The sequence below is a fragment of the Strigops habroptila genome, chromosome 4 (genome assembly GCF_004027225.2).
Source record: "Strigops habroptila isolate Jane chromosome 4, bStrHab1.2.pri, whole genome shotgun sequence".
NCBI lineage: Eukaryota > Metazoa > Chordata > Aves > Psittaciformes > Psittacidae > Strigops > Strigops habroptila.
In genome coordinates, this window is record NC_046358.1 from 1,183,999 (window position 1) to 1,199,250 (window position 15,252).

Here is a 15,252-nt window from a genome sequence, read left to right on the forward strand (position 1 = left end):
GGCACCCTGTGCCAGCGCCTCAGCACCCTCACAGGGAAGAGCTTCTGCTTAAGAGCTCATCTCAGTCTCGCCTCTGGCAGGTTAAAGTAATGTAACAACTTGTCTCTGTGAGACTGAGATACCCATGGGAGTATCTGAAACTGTTTCCTTTTGTGTCTGGGGGAGTGTCATTCACAAGGAAGGATGTTACAGCCGTGATAACCATTGCTGTCTAAAACCAGGGGAAGGTGAAAATCACACATATGACAGCAATCAAGTGCTGGGAAAGCCAAAACATCCCCTTGCTCATCATCTTGAAGAACAGATTTCACAGAGCTCTGGAACATGCAACTGAGCCAACACACACAGATAGTGCCCAAGGCTACATTTTGCACTGGCAAGCTAAAAATGGGCAATGCCAGCTGATCCAGGGCCGAGAACAAAGCAAAGGGAAGGGATATACAAAGGAGCCTCTCTTATCCCTTGGCAAAGGACTCTGGAGACAATGAGAACACGCTTCCTACATAGTGACAGGATTCAAACAGGCCTTAAACCCAACGCCTCTTTCCATTATCCTCTCTTTGGTTAGAACAAAGCACCAGAAGGTTGTACAAAAGCATATTCTTGTATATCAGGAAGGGAAATTACCATGGCAGCTTCCACAGTTGAAAACAATACAAGAGAAAATGAGGGGAACAGCATGATCCAAAGAGCCTCTGTTTAAAGCCCAAGTGCCAGATTCTGCTACATTTCCAGCCAAGTCCCATCCTCTGTTTTGGAATCACAACCCTGTTAACAGCATTGCCTTCTTTTACATGAAGCTTAGGTGGATAAACAGCCCTATGTGCCCAAGGATGTGTGCCTTGCCGGCTTGGGGGCTCTCCACACGGCAGAGCAGGCTGGGGCCCTGGCTCACAAGCCGTTTTCAAGCCCTGCCGAGGGAGGAAACGCACCGCTGAGCTCGTGCAGCGGGTTAACCCAGGCGTGGCTCGGGTCTCTCCTCACGGCTGCTAAACGGGGCCGACGCCTCAGGCACCGTCCCGCCGCCATCTTGTGTCCCCAGCGGAGCGCTGCCCTGCAGCAGCCGCGCGGGTTCCAGAGGGACGGGTGTCTGAGGGGCGGTTTAGGCGGCTCGCCCGCCGGTGAGGAGGCCCCACAGGGGTTCACAGGGGCAGGAGGGTCGCTCGCCCCAGCCCGCCCGGGCAGCGGCCCCGATCACCGGCCGCCCTCACGGCGCGGCGCGCAATGGCGAGCGGGAGCAGCCGCATCCCCCGTCACCAAGGTGACCACCCGCCCTCACGAACCGCCCAATCAGCGACTTCCTTCCTCGCCTCTGCTCTGCTCCGGCTCCTCCCAGCCTCGTCCGTCTTACCTCCGCGCTCCTGATTGGCTCGCTGCCTCCCTCCTGGGATGGGATTGGCTGCGGGCGGCGGGTGTCGGGAGCGAGCGAGCGGCGGGTGCGCGCACAGGCCGGCTCCCCTTCGGGTTCCTTATAGACAGCGCGATCCCTCCCGACACACACCCCGCGGACCATGTCGGTGTCCCCCGTGAAGCGGCAGAAGATGGAGTCGGTGCTGGACCAGCTCAAGCACCACACCACGGTGGTGGCGGACACCGGGGATTTCAACGGTGAGAGGCGGCGGGAGGTGTGGGGGGGACGCCTGTCAGAGCTTTCCTTCCCCCCCTGCCCCGTGGAGAGTGGGCGCGCCCGGCCCAAGGGGCGAGCGGCCAATGGGGAGCGAACCACCCTGGGGCGGGGGGGGGGACCGACGTTGCGAAAGGCGCCGTTACCTAACGCGGGGCGGGGGGGGCAAGGCGCGGCTTTGAGTGGTTTTAATTCCACATCACGGAGCTTTCCCGGTTCGTGGGACCTGCAGAATCCTTCCCCTGGGAACGTCCTGGGTCCTGCCGTGCGCTCCCGGAGCCCCGCGGTAATCTGCTGCTATGCTAATCCCACCAGCGATGGATAAACCATCCCGAACGGCACCGGCATCGGCTCACATCGGTAAATTTAGGATTAAGAGCACACAGGGACACGTGTCACACGGTGCTGAGCATGTGTTCACGGACTGATCCTGACTCCAGGTCACATACGTCTGTTACTTGCTTGATTTCAAGTGCTACAGAGAAACTGTCACTCGCTTGTGTCAGTCTGACAGGAGAACCACTGTACCACAAAGGGTTCGGGGCGGGGATGCAGCTTTATCAACCATCGGAAGAGCTGGAAGCACTATGGGATGAAGTAACTTCAGCCTTGAGAGGTTTGTGTGCTTTGGAGTAGCAACAAACCTGGCTAAACTCTGGCTATAACCCAGCACATGCTGAAATTCATGGAGCCGTAAGATGGTTTGTGTTGGAAGGGACCTTAAAGCTCCTCCAGTTCCAACCCCCTGCCACGGGCAGGGACACCTTCCACTAGAGCAGGTTGCTCCAAGCCCCTGTGTCCAACCTGGCCTTGAACACTGCCAGGGATGGGGCACGGATTTAAAATCGCATAGATTTCAAACCTGCCTACCCTGGTTGTGAAAAACATCCTTGTGATGGCCAAGAGGGTGTTTGTCTTCAGGGATTGAAGACTTTTGTTCAAGACAGGGATTGAAGACGCCTTGAAGCAGTTTTGCACTTGATCCCTGGCTGCTTATTGTGGGTCTTTTGGACAGTCCAGACAAGGCTACAGTCAGCATCTGGAACATCCCGACATGCACATGGAGTTCAGGTCAATCACTGGTGGCACCATTGTTGCTCACCCCAGTTCCTGGTGGTGGGGAGAACTGGGCAACAGGCTTCACGAGGTCACTTTGTGCATGTTGCCAGAGACCCACAAGAGCTTTCAGATGCTGCAATGCTGGAAAGAAGTAACCAATGGTCAAAATACACTTCTCTAAAACTCTGCCTGTGCTCCAGGACTGAGTTTTGTTTTGTTGGCATCCTGCTTTATTTTAAGCCATATCCACGTGAATGAAAGTGTGTTTTGAAGGACCTGTTTGTGTGGAATGGACTCGGTCCAGGATCACAATCACTGCCCAGGAGGGAGCTATGGAAAAACAATACTTTTATGACTCAAAACATGAAGTTGCACTCTCTAACTTGGGTTTTCACCTAAAAACCCTGAGGAAAATGAGCCAGCTATGAATATTCTGTTGGTTTTCATGTTTAGCTGTGCTAACCAGGGAGCTCGGGAGCAGGAATCACTGGAGGGCCCTGCAGAGGCTCTCTCCCTGCCCTGGTTGCTGAGTCAGGCTCTGCATGCCAGGCAGCTCCGCTGTGATGAGGGCCACAGGGTCACAGCCTGCTCTAGCAAACAACGGGTGTCATTCCAAACGTGTAGTTTGAGATGCTTAAGGAAAACCAAAGGGTGAAATAACTTCTGGACAGAAGGAAGCCTGGGAGTACATGGGAGTTACAAGAACAGATGCTAAGAAATGGTTTGCAACTCTTTGAAAGCTTCAAGAGCACTAAGAGAAGTTTCTGGAGCCTGGCTGGTGAGGAGTTCTGTTCTGGTACAAATGGTTGTAGACAACCAAAAGCCCAACTGCTCAGAGGGAAGAAGGATCCCCTTGTCTTCACCTTCCCACTGTGACTCCTGGAACTTGGCTGGGCTGCTGAATACAATGTGGACTGATAGAAGTACCACTTCTCATCTGTCATTTCTACCAGTTAATTTCCTGTGGGCAGTGTCTGTAGTAGCGAGTAAACTCTGCTTTATCTCACTGTTGTAGCTCTGTTATCTTTGTTGTGGTCCTTCTAGCACAAGCTTTCAGGCAGCAGCATTTAAACATCACTGTGCACTCTTTTGCTCCATCACAAACACTACAACCCTACAGCCAAGAGGGTTTATATTCACACATATTGGAGCAAACCCCTTTGAATTGCTCAGCCTTGCTCATGGTTCTAAACAGGCTCTTTTTATTTCTCTAGCAATTGATGAGTACAAGCCCCTGGATGCCACCACAAACCCCTCTCTGATCCTAGCTGCTGCTCAGATGCCAGCTTACCAGGAACTGGTGGATGATGCTGTTGCCTATGGGAAGAAGCTTGGCGGGTAACTAAAGCGGGGTTTTTATCTCCATGGATATCTAAGACATCTTATTTATACAAATAGTCTTTAGTACTACTAGCAATGTCCTGAGGTTTTCCCCTCATGTACTCCTGGATGTATCTCCTGCCCCAAAAAGCCTTAATCCTTAAAGACAGAATTTCTTGTGCTCATTTTGGATGTGCTTTGAAGCACCAATTCACACATGGCCTTCTAGGCTGCTCAGGGAAACACTCTGGAGCGGACTGCATTATAGGAGAGAGTGTCCAAAGGTAACACTGCTGGTGGTGCAGGGAAGGTGCAACATAAACACGGAGCAGAGAAGTGGCTGTTCGAACTCTGGAACTTAATGTTAAATGGGCTGTGAAATTAGATCTTCAAATCCATGGCAAGGCATGAATGCACATTTGCTTTTCCTCCCCCTCATAGAAATGCTTTTGCTCTCTGTGCTTTCCAGGTCAGAAGAGGAACAGATCAAAAATGCTTGTGACAAACTTTTTGTACTCTTTGGAGCTGAAATACTGAAGCGGATACCTGGGCGTGTGTCCACAGAGGTGGATGCAAGGTTGGCTCTTTTTCCTCTGGGTTACCCTGGAGATTTGTACAGGCAAAAAGAGACATGATGTGAGTTGGAGAAAGATGTTCTTGACTAGAGAGCTCGCTGTTTGAGACTAGCAAGAGTTTATGTTGTTAGTATTTAGTTAGAACATGGATTTCCTGCTTGGTTCTGTGATCAAATTATATGAAAACAAGAAATGCTGAGCTTGGATTTCTGTCATCTTCCCCTTGTTTCTTAAGCAAGGGAAGCCTCATGCTTCCAGTACACTTATTCTCTTCTGTGTGATAATGTCTTCTCAGTTTAACAAGAGATCTGTTTGAACAGTTTCTTTCAAGACTCATGTAGGATTTATCTGTTAACTACTCACTGCCAAGTCACTTCTAATGCTCAGCTCCTGCATTCATTGGGATAAACTGGAGGAAACCTATAACTTTCTCAAGGAAAGCCATCTGGAGCTCTGGATCCTCTGAATCAAAGAGCAGTGGTGCTGTAAAACACCTTCTTGATGGGCTCAGGAAGCACCTCTGAGAACAGAAACATACTATTGGCATATAAATGATAAGACAATGTTTTTCAGTGGGGTTTGGGGGGAGAGCATTTAAAAGTCAGTTTTAAGCAGTCCTGCTCTTGTTCCAAAGGTTGTCCTTTGATAAGGAAGGAATGATTCAAAGGGCCAGGCGCCTCATTGACCTTTATAAGGAAGCAGGGATTGGTAAAGATCGGATTCTCATCAAGCTCTCCTCAACGTGGGAAGGAATCCAGGCTGGCAAGTAAGTACTGTACCTTATGTGCTGATTCATTGCATGCTTCTGCCTGCTCATAGGCACCTGCCAAACACATTCCACGCTTCAACTAAGGAATGTTTTGAAAGCATTGCACCAGGAAGTCTGTCACTAGGGTACAGTGAGCAAGGAAGGTGCTGTGCTACAGCTTTGTGTTGAAAGAGGAAAAGTTTGGTCATACAAAAGCCAGGCCACAAGTAAGAGTTTCCTGAAAAGTCATGCAAAGGAGCCTGCATTTGCTTTGAGAAACAGCATTAATAAAGCAGAGTCTGGCAGCACAAAACACTTGCTGTTAGCTTAAAACTTTAAAGCTTCTCAACTGTACCACATTCCTAACTTAATTCAAGAAACACAATAGTTTAACCTACTATTTAGTAGAAAAGATATCGAGTAGGTGAGCAAACTGCTGTTTCAACCCTCTGTCTGCAGGGTTCTGGAAGCAGAGCATGGGATTCACTGCAACATGACCTTGCTGTTCTCCTTTGCTCAGGCAGTTGCCTGTGCTGAAGCTGGAGTTACTCTGATCTCCCCGTTTGTAGGACGTATCTTGGATTGGTATGTTGCAAATGGAGACAAGAAAAGCTATGAGCCTTCAGAGGATCCAGGTGAGCTTTTAACATTATTAAATATACCATAGCTACTCATCAAACTGCAGCTGACTCATAAATCCCCTGGGGGTTTGAGCATGTTCTAAATAATCATCTGTACATCGCAGAGTGGTTTGCGTTGGAAGACATCTTAAAGCTCCTCCAATCCTGCCCTCCTGCCACGGGCAGGGACACCTTCCACTAGAGCAGGTTGCTCCAAGCCCCTGTGTCCAACCTGGCCTTGAACACTGCCAGGGATGGGGCAGCCACAGCTTCTCTGGGCACCCTGTGCCAGCGCCTCAGCACCCTCACAGGGAAGAGCTTCTGCCTCAGAGCTCATCTCAGTCTCCCCTCTGGCAGGTTAAAGCCATTCCCCTTGGCCTGTCCCTACAGGCCCTTGTCCAAAGCCCCTCTCCAGGTTTCCTGGAGCCCCTTTAGGCACTGGAGCTGCTCTAAGGTCTCCCCTTCAGGAGCCTTCTCTTCTCCAGGCTGCCCCAGCCCAGCTCTCTCAGCCTGGCTCCAGAGCAGAGCTGCTCCAGCCCTTGCAGCATCTTCATGCCCTCCTCTGTATTTGCTCAAGTAGGTCCAAATCGCTCTTCTTGTACCATCCTGAAAGTTGCTGATTTCTCCCTTTTAGGAGTGAAGAGTGTCACCAAGATCTACAACTACTACAAGAAGTTTGGCTACAAAACCATCGTGATGGGTGCTTCGTTTCGAAACACTGGCGAAATAAAAGCCCTGACAGGCTGTGACTATCTCACTATTTCACCCAAGCTTTTGGCAGAGCTCAGCAAAGAGTATGTCAAGTTAACTCCCACACTCAGTGTAAAAGAGGGTAAGTCTGCTGCTGGGAACATGGGCTTACTCAGGCTCCCTTTCTTATTGAGTGTTGAGTGTGTTGTTCCCCTCAGCTCTGTGGTTCTTGCTCTAAGGGTAAGTCCTGGCCCCTCTCTAAAGCACAGTAGCCTCATTACATACATTACAGCTGCTGCTGCCACACAGTTACTTCTTTAGGGTCTTAGGTTCTGCTGAGTACACTGACTGGAATTAGGATGGGGTCTGAGTGTGCTCAAACACTGTGCGACTTCTTCTGAGAGTGCAGAGAGCAGGAGGAAGTTTATACATTATATACTTGGGATGAGATTCTACCATTAGCAAAGATGCCAAACCTGGTTTAATCTTAATATTGCATCAGTGATGGAATCAGCTCTAAACATGTCAAAAGGTGTGCCTGCCCTCCAGAAACTCAAATGAATTGCATGCAAGACTTCATGATACTGTGCCACAATGGTTTTGAATGCACGTTCCCACTGCACTACTCTTCCCTTTAAAACACTACATCTCAGGAGAGATTTGTGCACGGTGTAGCCATGGGTTGCTGGGTACAGGACAGAGCTGGCCTGGAGGAGTGTTATCAATTGAGCTTTTGTTAAGGACTTGCCAAATAATCAAAGACCCAATTGTTCACAGCATATTTGCTCACAATGTCTCACTGCAGTAGGACTGTTGCATAATTCTTTGTAATAGGTCTGAGAGTACCATTTGGAAGCAGATACAAGACAGTGGCATGCACATAAACATTGTGTTTTAAGAGAAACTGATCATCTAGGTTACCTTCTGTTCCTGTCCCAAATCCAGATCAGGGCACTTTGAATCCTGCATCCCAGAATGTCCTCCTATAGCAAGTCATGTTGGAAATTGGAATGATGCAACAGCTGGAGTTGGTTCCTTCCTAAATCATTTCTGGTTTAGGAAGCTGGTGGTATTTGATGATAATCTGATGGTTTTGTCTCTCATTTCTTTTTGCACAGCTCAGGCATGTGAGCTCGAGGAGCTCCACCTGGATGAGAAGGCGTTCCGCTGGCACCACAACGAAGACCAAATGGCTGTGGAGAAACTATCCGATGGGATCAGAAAATTTGCTGCAGATGCAATTAAGCTGGAGAGGATGTTAAAGGTAGATGTTATATCACAATCCCAGAGTGGTTTGGGTTGGAAGGGACCTTAAAGCTCATCCAGTTCCAACCCCCTGCCACGGGCAGGGACACCTTCCACTAGAGCAGGTTGCTCCAAGCCCCTGTGTCCAACCTGGCCTTGAACACTGCCAGGGATGGGGCAGCCACAGCTTCTCTGGGCACCCTGTGCCAGCGCCTCAGCACCCTCACAGGGAAGAGCTTCTGCCTCAGAGCTCATCTCAATCTCCCCTCTGGCAGCTTAAAGCCATTCCCCTTGTCCCATCCCTACAGGCCCACCACTCACGCTGCCACTTCTCACGTTCCTAACATGCAGCTCCCTGTGGTATGGCCAAGGATTAGGAACCCATGAGCAAGTCTGGTCAGGCTTCTATGCAGGTGGTACACATTATGTAGGACAGGCAGCTTGCAAACTGGACACCTAAATGAAGTGAACTTGGTAAAACCTTCCTGCATCTGAAGAAAGAATTCATGCAGATGTCTACAGCCACACCAGGTGCTTGAGGCCCAAGGCAGTGTTTAGACTGGCAGCTGATCAAGCTAACACTGCTGTCAGTGTGAAAAGTCCTTGAAGTCTAATTTGAAACTCTTTAGCTGTCAGCAGTGGTAAGAGACATGTAAATAATTTCCAGATAGTGAGCTGGAAGTAAATCATGTCTGTACTTGGCACTATGAGGCACCACAAACAGATCAGAGTAGAGCCAGGCCACGTGAAAATCCTGTGGCAGCTCATGGAGAGTCTTTCAAAGGGCATTTACTGAACTGTGTGTTTTGGGGGGAAAAAGTACACACCAAGTGTACCTGACCTAGGTACTTAGAATCATAGAATGGCTTGGGTTGGAAAGGACCTTAAGATCATCCAGTTCCAACCCCCTGCCACGGGCAGGGACACCTTCCACTAGAGCAGGTTGCTCCAAGCCCCTGTGTCCAACCTGGCCTTGAACACTGCCAGGGATGGGGCAGCCACAGCTTCTCTGGGCACCCTGTGCCAGCGCCTCAGCACCCTCACAGGGAAGAGCTTCTTCCTTATATCTAACCTGAACTTCCCCTGTTTCAGTTTGAACCCATCACCCCTTGTCCTATCGCTCCAGTCCCTGATGCAGAGTCCCCCTCCTGCATCCTTGTAGCCCCCTTCAGACACTGGAAGCTGCTCCGAGGCCTCCACAACTTGCTGTTGCTGACTGACAGCTACTTCACAGTGAACTGCTTTGCTAAAGCTCAGCTCCCAGACTCTGACTCAGCTTCTGGTGTTTTACTTCTCTCTTTCTAGGAGCGAATGTTCAGCGCTGAAAATGGGAAGTAGGAAAATGAGGATGTTCCTGAGGGTTGGATGAGTGGCTCACCCGAGGGTAAATGGATGTACAAATGTCTTACCTGTACAAGTCTCATGCTGTGTATGGATAGATTTCTGTATCATGCTTTTTTATCAATTTGCAAAGGGATAAATAGAATTTCCAATTTTGGTGGCACTTTTGTCAATACATGCAAAGTAACACAGCCTGTCCTTGTCCCATGGTGATTTCACTGCTACAGGACACACCTGACACAGGATTTTACGCTTTTCTACACTTATTTAGTATCAAATTCCTAATTAAGTCTACAGCCTTAACACATTAAGAAGCAGTTTTGTCTTTCACACTGTTTTACTGTGGCTAAAGAGAAGACAGAGGTTTCAAAAGCCCTCCTCGGTACTAAACCCTCACGTACTCTTATGAGATACACATATATATTGCACACACAGGTATATATACACCCCTCCCATGGCAGGGGGTTGGAACTGGATGATCTTAAGGTCCTTTCCAACCCAAACCATTCTATGATTCTATATATAAACACTCTACCAACTAGGCTCCAGTCCCTTCCTTTCCCCTTTCTGCAGCCAAGCTGGCAGCAGTAGTGACTTGCTGGTTGGCAAACCTGGTACATCCCATCATAATGAGTATTTCAATGCTTTTAGCATGGGGGAAAAGCTGCATCATAAGGAATTTTTAGGAATTTGGTCCAATGTAGTTGTTTACCACTTGTCCAAGAGCCCAAACCAAGGTAACAGCAAGAAGAGAGAGTTGACTGAAGCTGAAAATGCCACTAAGATTACAACACAAGCACAAGCTACACGTACCCTGATGTTAGTAAAGAGTCTGCTTTCAAAAGTAAGGAACTAAATCTCTCAGTTAATAAAGCACTTGACAGTTGGTTAATCTGAGCTGACAGAGTGAACATGTGGCTACAGCTCAAGATGATCTGTTAAGAGCTTTCTATATTGTCTTTGGGGGAGTTACTGCTTTTCTTTACGCAACAGTCATGGAATTGCTGCCAACTGCTCCACAAATGAGGTGGTTTTGTGATTTGTGGGTTGCTTTGGCTTGGGTTTTTTCTATCATCCTTTCCTCACTGCCCTTAAGCTGGTGCTTTGGGAAAAGATGAAGAGCTCTGTGCAGCCTTCCTCAGGAATGACCTAATCCCAGTGCAGCTTTTACCAATTACAGGGTTTTTTATTAAGTTGGGCTGCATGTGATTAGATTTCATGCTGTATTTCATTAAGACTAATTAAATAGATCTCTTATTAGTTTATATAGGTCCAGTTCCATCAAGAGTAGACTAGAACAAGCAATAGGACAAGAGGAAATGGCCTCAAGCTGCACCAGGGGAGGTTTAGGCTGGGTATTAAGAACAATTCCTTCCCCAAAGGGTGGCTCAGGCATTGGAACAGGCTGCCCAGGGCAGTGCTGGAGTCACCATATCTGGGGGTATTTAAAAGATGTGGAGATGTCCCCCCATGACTTGCAGACATGGTTCAGTGGTGGCCTTGGCAGTGCTGGTGTAATGGTTGGACTTATCTTAAAGGTTCCTTCCAAGCTAGTTGGTTCTAAGAGGTTCCTGTTTAGGTGTAGATACTGTTCCCTGAAGCTAATCTCTTCAAAAAGGGGGAGGAAGAGGGCAGCACTGAGGCTACCACAGTTACACACACAGTATCCAGCTTGAGTAATACAAGAAAAACAAGCCAAGGAACAACTGATCACTGACAGCAGTGTGCCACAGCAGCACTATTGTCAGGACACCACCATAACGGCCTGGGAAGTGTTGTTTCAGCTGAAGTGACACCAGCTCTGTACTCACAAACCACATGCAGATCTGATAACAACTGCACCAGCCATGTCTGTGGTGCTGCACTCCCACGTCCCTGTCTACCAGAAGGAGATGAAGCCACCTCAGGGGACCGATGGAGACCCCTCTGCTCTACAGGTAAAGGTAACAGTGAGCAGCAGGCCAGGGTAGAACCCAGCTGTCTGGAGGGAGGTCACCTTTTGCCTTTCAAAGTCAAGCTGGCATTAAAAGCTTTGCCGAGGCCCCACCTCCCTGCACTGGGTCACACAGCATCGGACCTGTCACTGCAAGTCACAGCCTGCACTGGATCTGCATCACTGGAGTCATTGCAAACTGTTAACAGTATTGGCATCCTGCTGAAAGGAAAATGAACTTCAAGTACAGCCAAGGCATAAGCCAGAGAACCCCAGACTGGTTTGTGTTGGAAGAGCCCTTAAAGCTCCTCCAGTTCCAACCCCTGCCACGGGCAGGGACACCTTCCACTAGAGCAGGTTGCTCCAAGCCCCTGTGTCCAACCTGGCCTTGAACACTGCCAGGGATGGGGCAGCCACAGCTTCTCTGGGCACCCTGTGCCAACGCCTCAGCACCCTCACAGGGAAGAGCTTCTGCCTCAGAGCTCATCTCAGTCTCCCCTCTGGCAGGTTAAAGCCATTCCCCTTGGCCTGTCCCCACAGGCTCTTGTCCAAAGCCCCTCTCCAGGTTTCCTGGAGCCCCTTTAGGCACTGGAGCTGCTCTAAGGTCTCCCCTTCAGGAGCCTTCTCTTCCCCAGGTTGAACCAGCCACTGTGCTGTCAGGGTGAGGACTGTCAGAGGCCACTGGGGGCTCTGCTGCTCAAACTTGATTTCAGTATAACTGAAGGAAGTTTACAAGCTGACCTTTGGGGTTTGGGCTTGGTTTCACTTTACTGCTGGGTGTAGGGTACAGCCTGAGCTCAGATGCATTTGGATCACACAGAGCGAGCATTTGCAAAGGGGTCTCCCATGTGTCCTGTGACAGCCGCACACTCAGGGCAGCCTCCAGGCATGGTGTTATCTAAGGAAATGCAGCATTTCCAGAAAGCAGAGGGCACTCCGTGCATTCCCACCGCTCAGACACAGCCTGACACTCAGGTGTAGCTCTCTGGGACAGAGATGTGACACATGCAGCAGGCAGGTAATTCTTACAGGAGTTGTGGCACTCAATCCTACTGGAATTATCCCCTTTGGCTCACTGCTGTTGTTCAGGGCCAGCACAGAAGCACAGCCCAGTGATCCTCAGTTAAGTGTCACTACTGTGGCTGCAAGAACCTGCAAGGGAGCTCAGAACTGACAGTAGAGCACACTAAGGGAAGTGGAGAACACTGTACAAAGCCAAAAGGGCTGTTCCATCAGTAACACAGAAGGGCACTCTGCTACCCAGAATCAAAGAGCAGAGCTCATCCCACAGCATCCAAGGTGAAGAAAGCAGAAGGTTCACATTTTTTTCCATTGTTTTTTGTAAGATTATACTGTGGGAGCTGCAGGAAAAGAATCTATTTAAACATTTTAATACTGTAATGGAATCTACCATGACTCATAACCATTAACTGCAGACAGCAACAAGGACAGAGTTCAAACATCCTGTAAGGGATCCCTTGAAACAAGCAAATGCTTTGTCAAGTGTTCTAAAGAGACAACACTTCCTCTCATCAGAAGAGTTTGCCCAAGGTGTCTGACACCTCTGAGTTCAGAGGATCTAAGCTACCTTCTGCTGATGGCAGCTACAGCATCAACTATAGGAGAGCCATGGTAGCACAGAGGACTCAAAGCCCAGGCTGTGGGGATTTGGCCATTCCTCATCACCTTTCATGTCACTCAATCTCTTTTTGCCCTGTAATCATCACGCTGGTCAAACTACAAAGACCTTTTCATTATTGTTACAGGCAAAACTGAATTTAAATGTCAAGAGGATCAAAACCAAGATCACAGTTCTTGGCAAAGAAATCTTTTATGGCGGTACAATACAGGAATGTTTCTTTACAGCTGTGAGCTGTGAAGATTATCCTATGGATAAACCACCTGAGAAAGCCCCTTATCCCTTTGGATTCATCCCACAGGCATTTCCACTCCATGTATCACAGAAGCACCCTGATGCTTCCAGCAGATACACTTCAATGTCTGCCCATAAGAACAGAGGAAAACACAGAACATGCTCCCATGAATTAAGCCCAGACAGAAAATGTAACCTTCTTTGTGTGTGTGGTTCCTTAAATAAAATAAACCAGCAGCTGATGTTTCCAGGAAGAGATTTCTAAGGAAATAAGCCTGGCTGGTAACATCCATCCATAGGATTAAAGCACCAGCCACCCCAGAGCACAGCACTGAAACAATCAGGGTTTGTGTGGGTTGAAAATCTCCAGAATTTGAAGCTTTCCATGTGTTTGAGAAGCAGGTTCTGGCTTTGGGACAAAAGAGCCTGTCATGTGTTGAAAGGCCAGAGTCCTCTGTAAGCAGCTGATCACAAAGACAGTGAAACACTGAACATTTGCAAGCACCACCAACAGCTTGTCCTCCCTAGAGCTGTTCCAATTGCTATACTCAAGCCAGGTAGAGAGGAAAACCAACACATACATCACACATGCTAAATGGGTATGTCAAGAGCCAGTGTGTTTTGAGCCTACAAGAAACCTGGAGAGGGGCTTTAGACAAGGGCCTGTAGGGAGAGGCCAAGGGGAATGGCTTTAACCTGCCAGAGGGGAGACTGAGATGAGCTCTGAGGCAGAAGCTCTTCCCTGTGAGGGTGCTGAGGCGCTGGCACAGGGTGCCCAGAGAAGCTGTGGCTGCCCCATCCCTGGCAGTGTTCAAGGCCAGGTTGGACACAGGGGCTTGGAGCAACCTGCTCTAGTGGAAGGTGTCCCTGCCCATGGCAGGGGTTGGAGCTGGGTGAGCTTTAAAGTCCTTTCCAACACAAATCATTCCATGATCCTATGACTCCCAATTCCTCAGCAGTTCAAGTCAGTGTGCGGTGTAGCATTTCTAACCCATGTCACTAGATGGAGCATAAACACGTCTTGACATTCAATTTAACTTTCAGCCAAAGATTAGCACACATTGTGGTGAAGCACTAACGACACCAACTGTACCAAAAGCTAAGGCACTGATAAAGGTCAACATGTACAAGGCAACATGCAGCATCATTCCACATCTAAGCTAATTTCCCCCCTAAACCCAGCTGCTGCTATTTCACGTTCTTTTTAGATATTATTAGGTAAGGAAAGTACTAAGCAGTTTGAGCATCTGCATTCTCCTAACCACAAGAGGAGAATACACACCATTTAAAGGCATAACATTTTAAAATCAAGTGCTAAAACCCAAACCCAAGATAAACATCATTGCTCAGCTGCTTGAGATGCGATACTTCCCACTGGCCTGCTTCTGAGCTGGGCCAGGAAGGAAGCACAGCACACAGGCTGCAGAAGATAAAAACTGAGGTATTCAAATTCTTCACACAGGAAGTTTAAACTGCAAGATACCACAAAACTGTTACTCATTCTGTAATGTCACTTCCTGGTTTTAGTTGATGCAGATAACTTTAAGCAAAAGATGAAGTATCAAAAATGCCAACTGTTACATCTGAGGAACAAAATGAACACGGAACTAAAGGAGGGATGGATGCTCCAACACCCCAAGCTATAGACATGCTGTGGCCTTTGAAATCCAGACTTCAACCCTTTAAAAATAAATAGCAGTTACAGAAATAGCCCAATGTGTGGTTGAAAAGAGGTTTCCTGCTGCATGGAAAGCTTTTCCAAACTGGAGAACTAAATGAAAACTTAAAAAGTTTAACTCTATACATCTCTATAACTAAACAATATGTATCATTCCTGACTAAGTGCAATTAATCCTGTATGGATAGAGTAAAGAAGTCAAACAATAATGAGCCAAAACGATGGATACTGCCTTCATATGCTAAGCCACTGACAAGACGCCCTCCAGAATAAACAGAATGAAACCTTCCTGAATGTCTCTGGCCTGACATCAAACAGCTTCATGCAGTTTCTACTTTAATTTGATCTTCTTTTCCCACTTATACATTTATTTTCTCCAATCCTTGGCTACAATTGGTCACGCTGTACAAGAGCTTTTAAGAGCCATCATCACTAATCACAATTTGTCAGTGTCATTTCTAAAGATACCACAAATCCCCATGAGAGCTGCATTACGAAAGTCATTTTGCTTTGCTGCTAGAAGCTGGATCACATCCAGCCAGCATC

General features: G+C 48.2%; 1 protein-coding gene and 1 long non-coding RNA gene across 2 annotated transcripts; one reads left to right on the forward strand and one right to left on the reverse strand.

Annotated features, from left to right (window-relative positions):
• Positions 1-1,342: 1,342 nt before the first annotated feature.
• TALDO1 (transaldolase 1) lies at positions 1,343-9,416 on the forward strand. The gene is made up of 8 exons (XM_030483682.1): positions 1,343-1,608; positions 3,898-4,021; positions 4,473-4,580; positions 5,213-5,344; positions 5,786-5,961; positions 6,581-6,778; positions 7,755-7,900; positions 9,187-9,416. Exons 1-8 carry the CDS (start codon positions 1,512-1,514, stop codon positions 9,217-9,219), a joined length of 1,014 nt encoding a protein of 337 aa, XP_030339542.1. The 5' UTR covers positions 1,343-1,511; the 3' UTR covers positions 9,220-9,416.
• Positions 3,863-5,813, reverse strand: LOC115607021. The gene is made up of 2 exons (XR_003991057.1): positions 5,725-5,813; positions 3,863-4,606 (listed from the first exon to the last, which is right to left on the reverse strand). It is a non-coding gene; the product is annotated as an uncharacterized LOC115607021 (long non-coding RNA).
• Positions 9,417-15,252: the final 5,836 nt, after the last annotated feature.

Bases quoted from the DNA above. Each gene is read 5' to 3' on its own strand.
- TALDO1 (XM_030483682.1), top strand. From the start codon at position 1,512: ATGTCGGTGTCCCCCGTGAAGCGGCAGAAGATGGAGTCGGTGCTGGAC. The intron at 4,022-4,472 runs GTAACTAAAGCG...TGTGCTTTCCAG, and splicing joins TATGGGAAGAAGCTTGGCGG to GTCAGAAGAGGAACAGATCA. The intron at 5,962-6,580 runs GTGAGCTTTTAA...TCTCCCTTTTAG, and splicing joins TGAGCCTTCAGAGGATCCAG to GAGTGAAGAGTGTCACCAAG.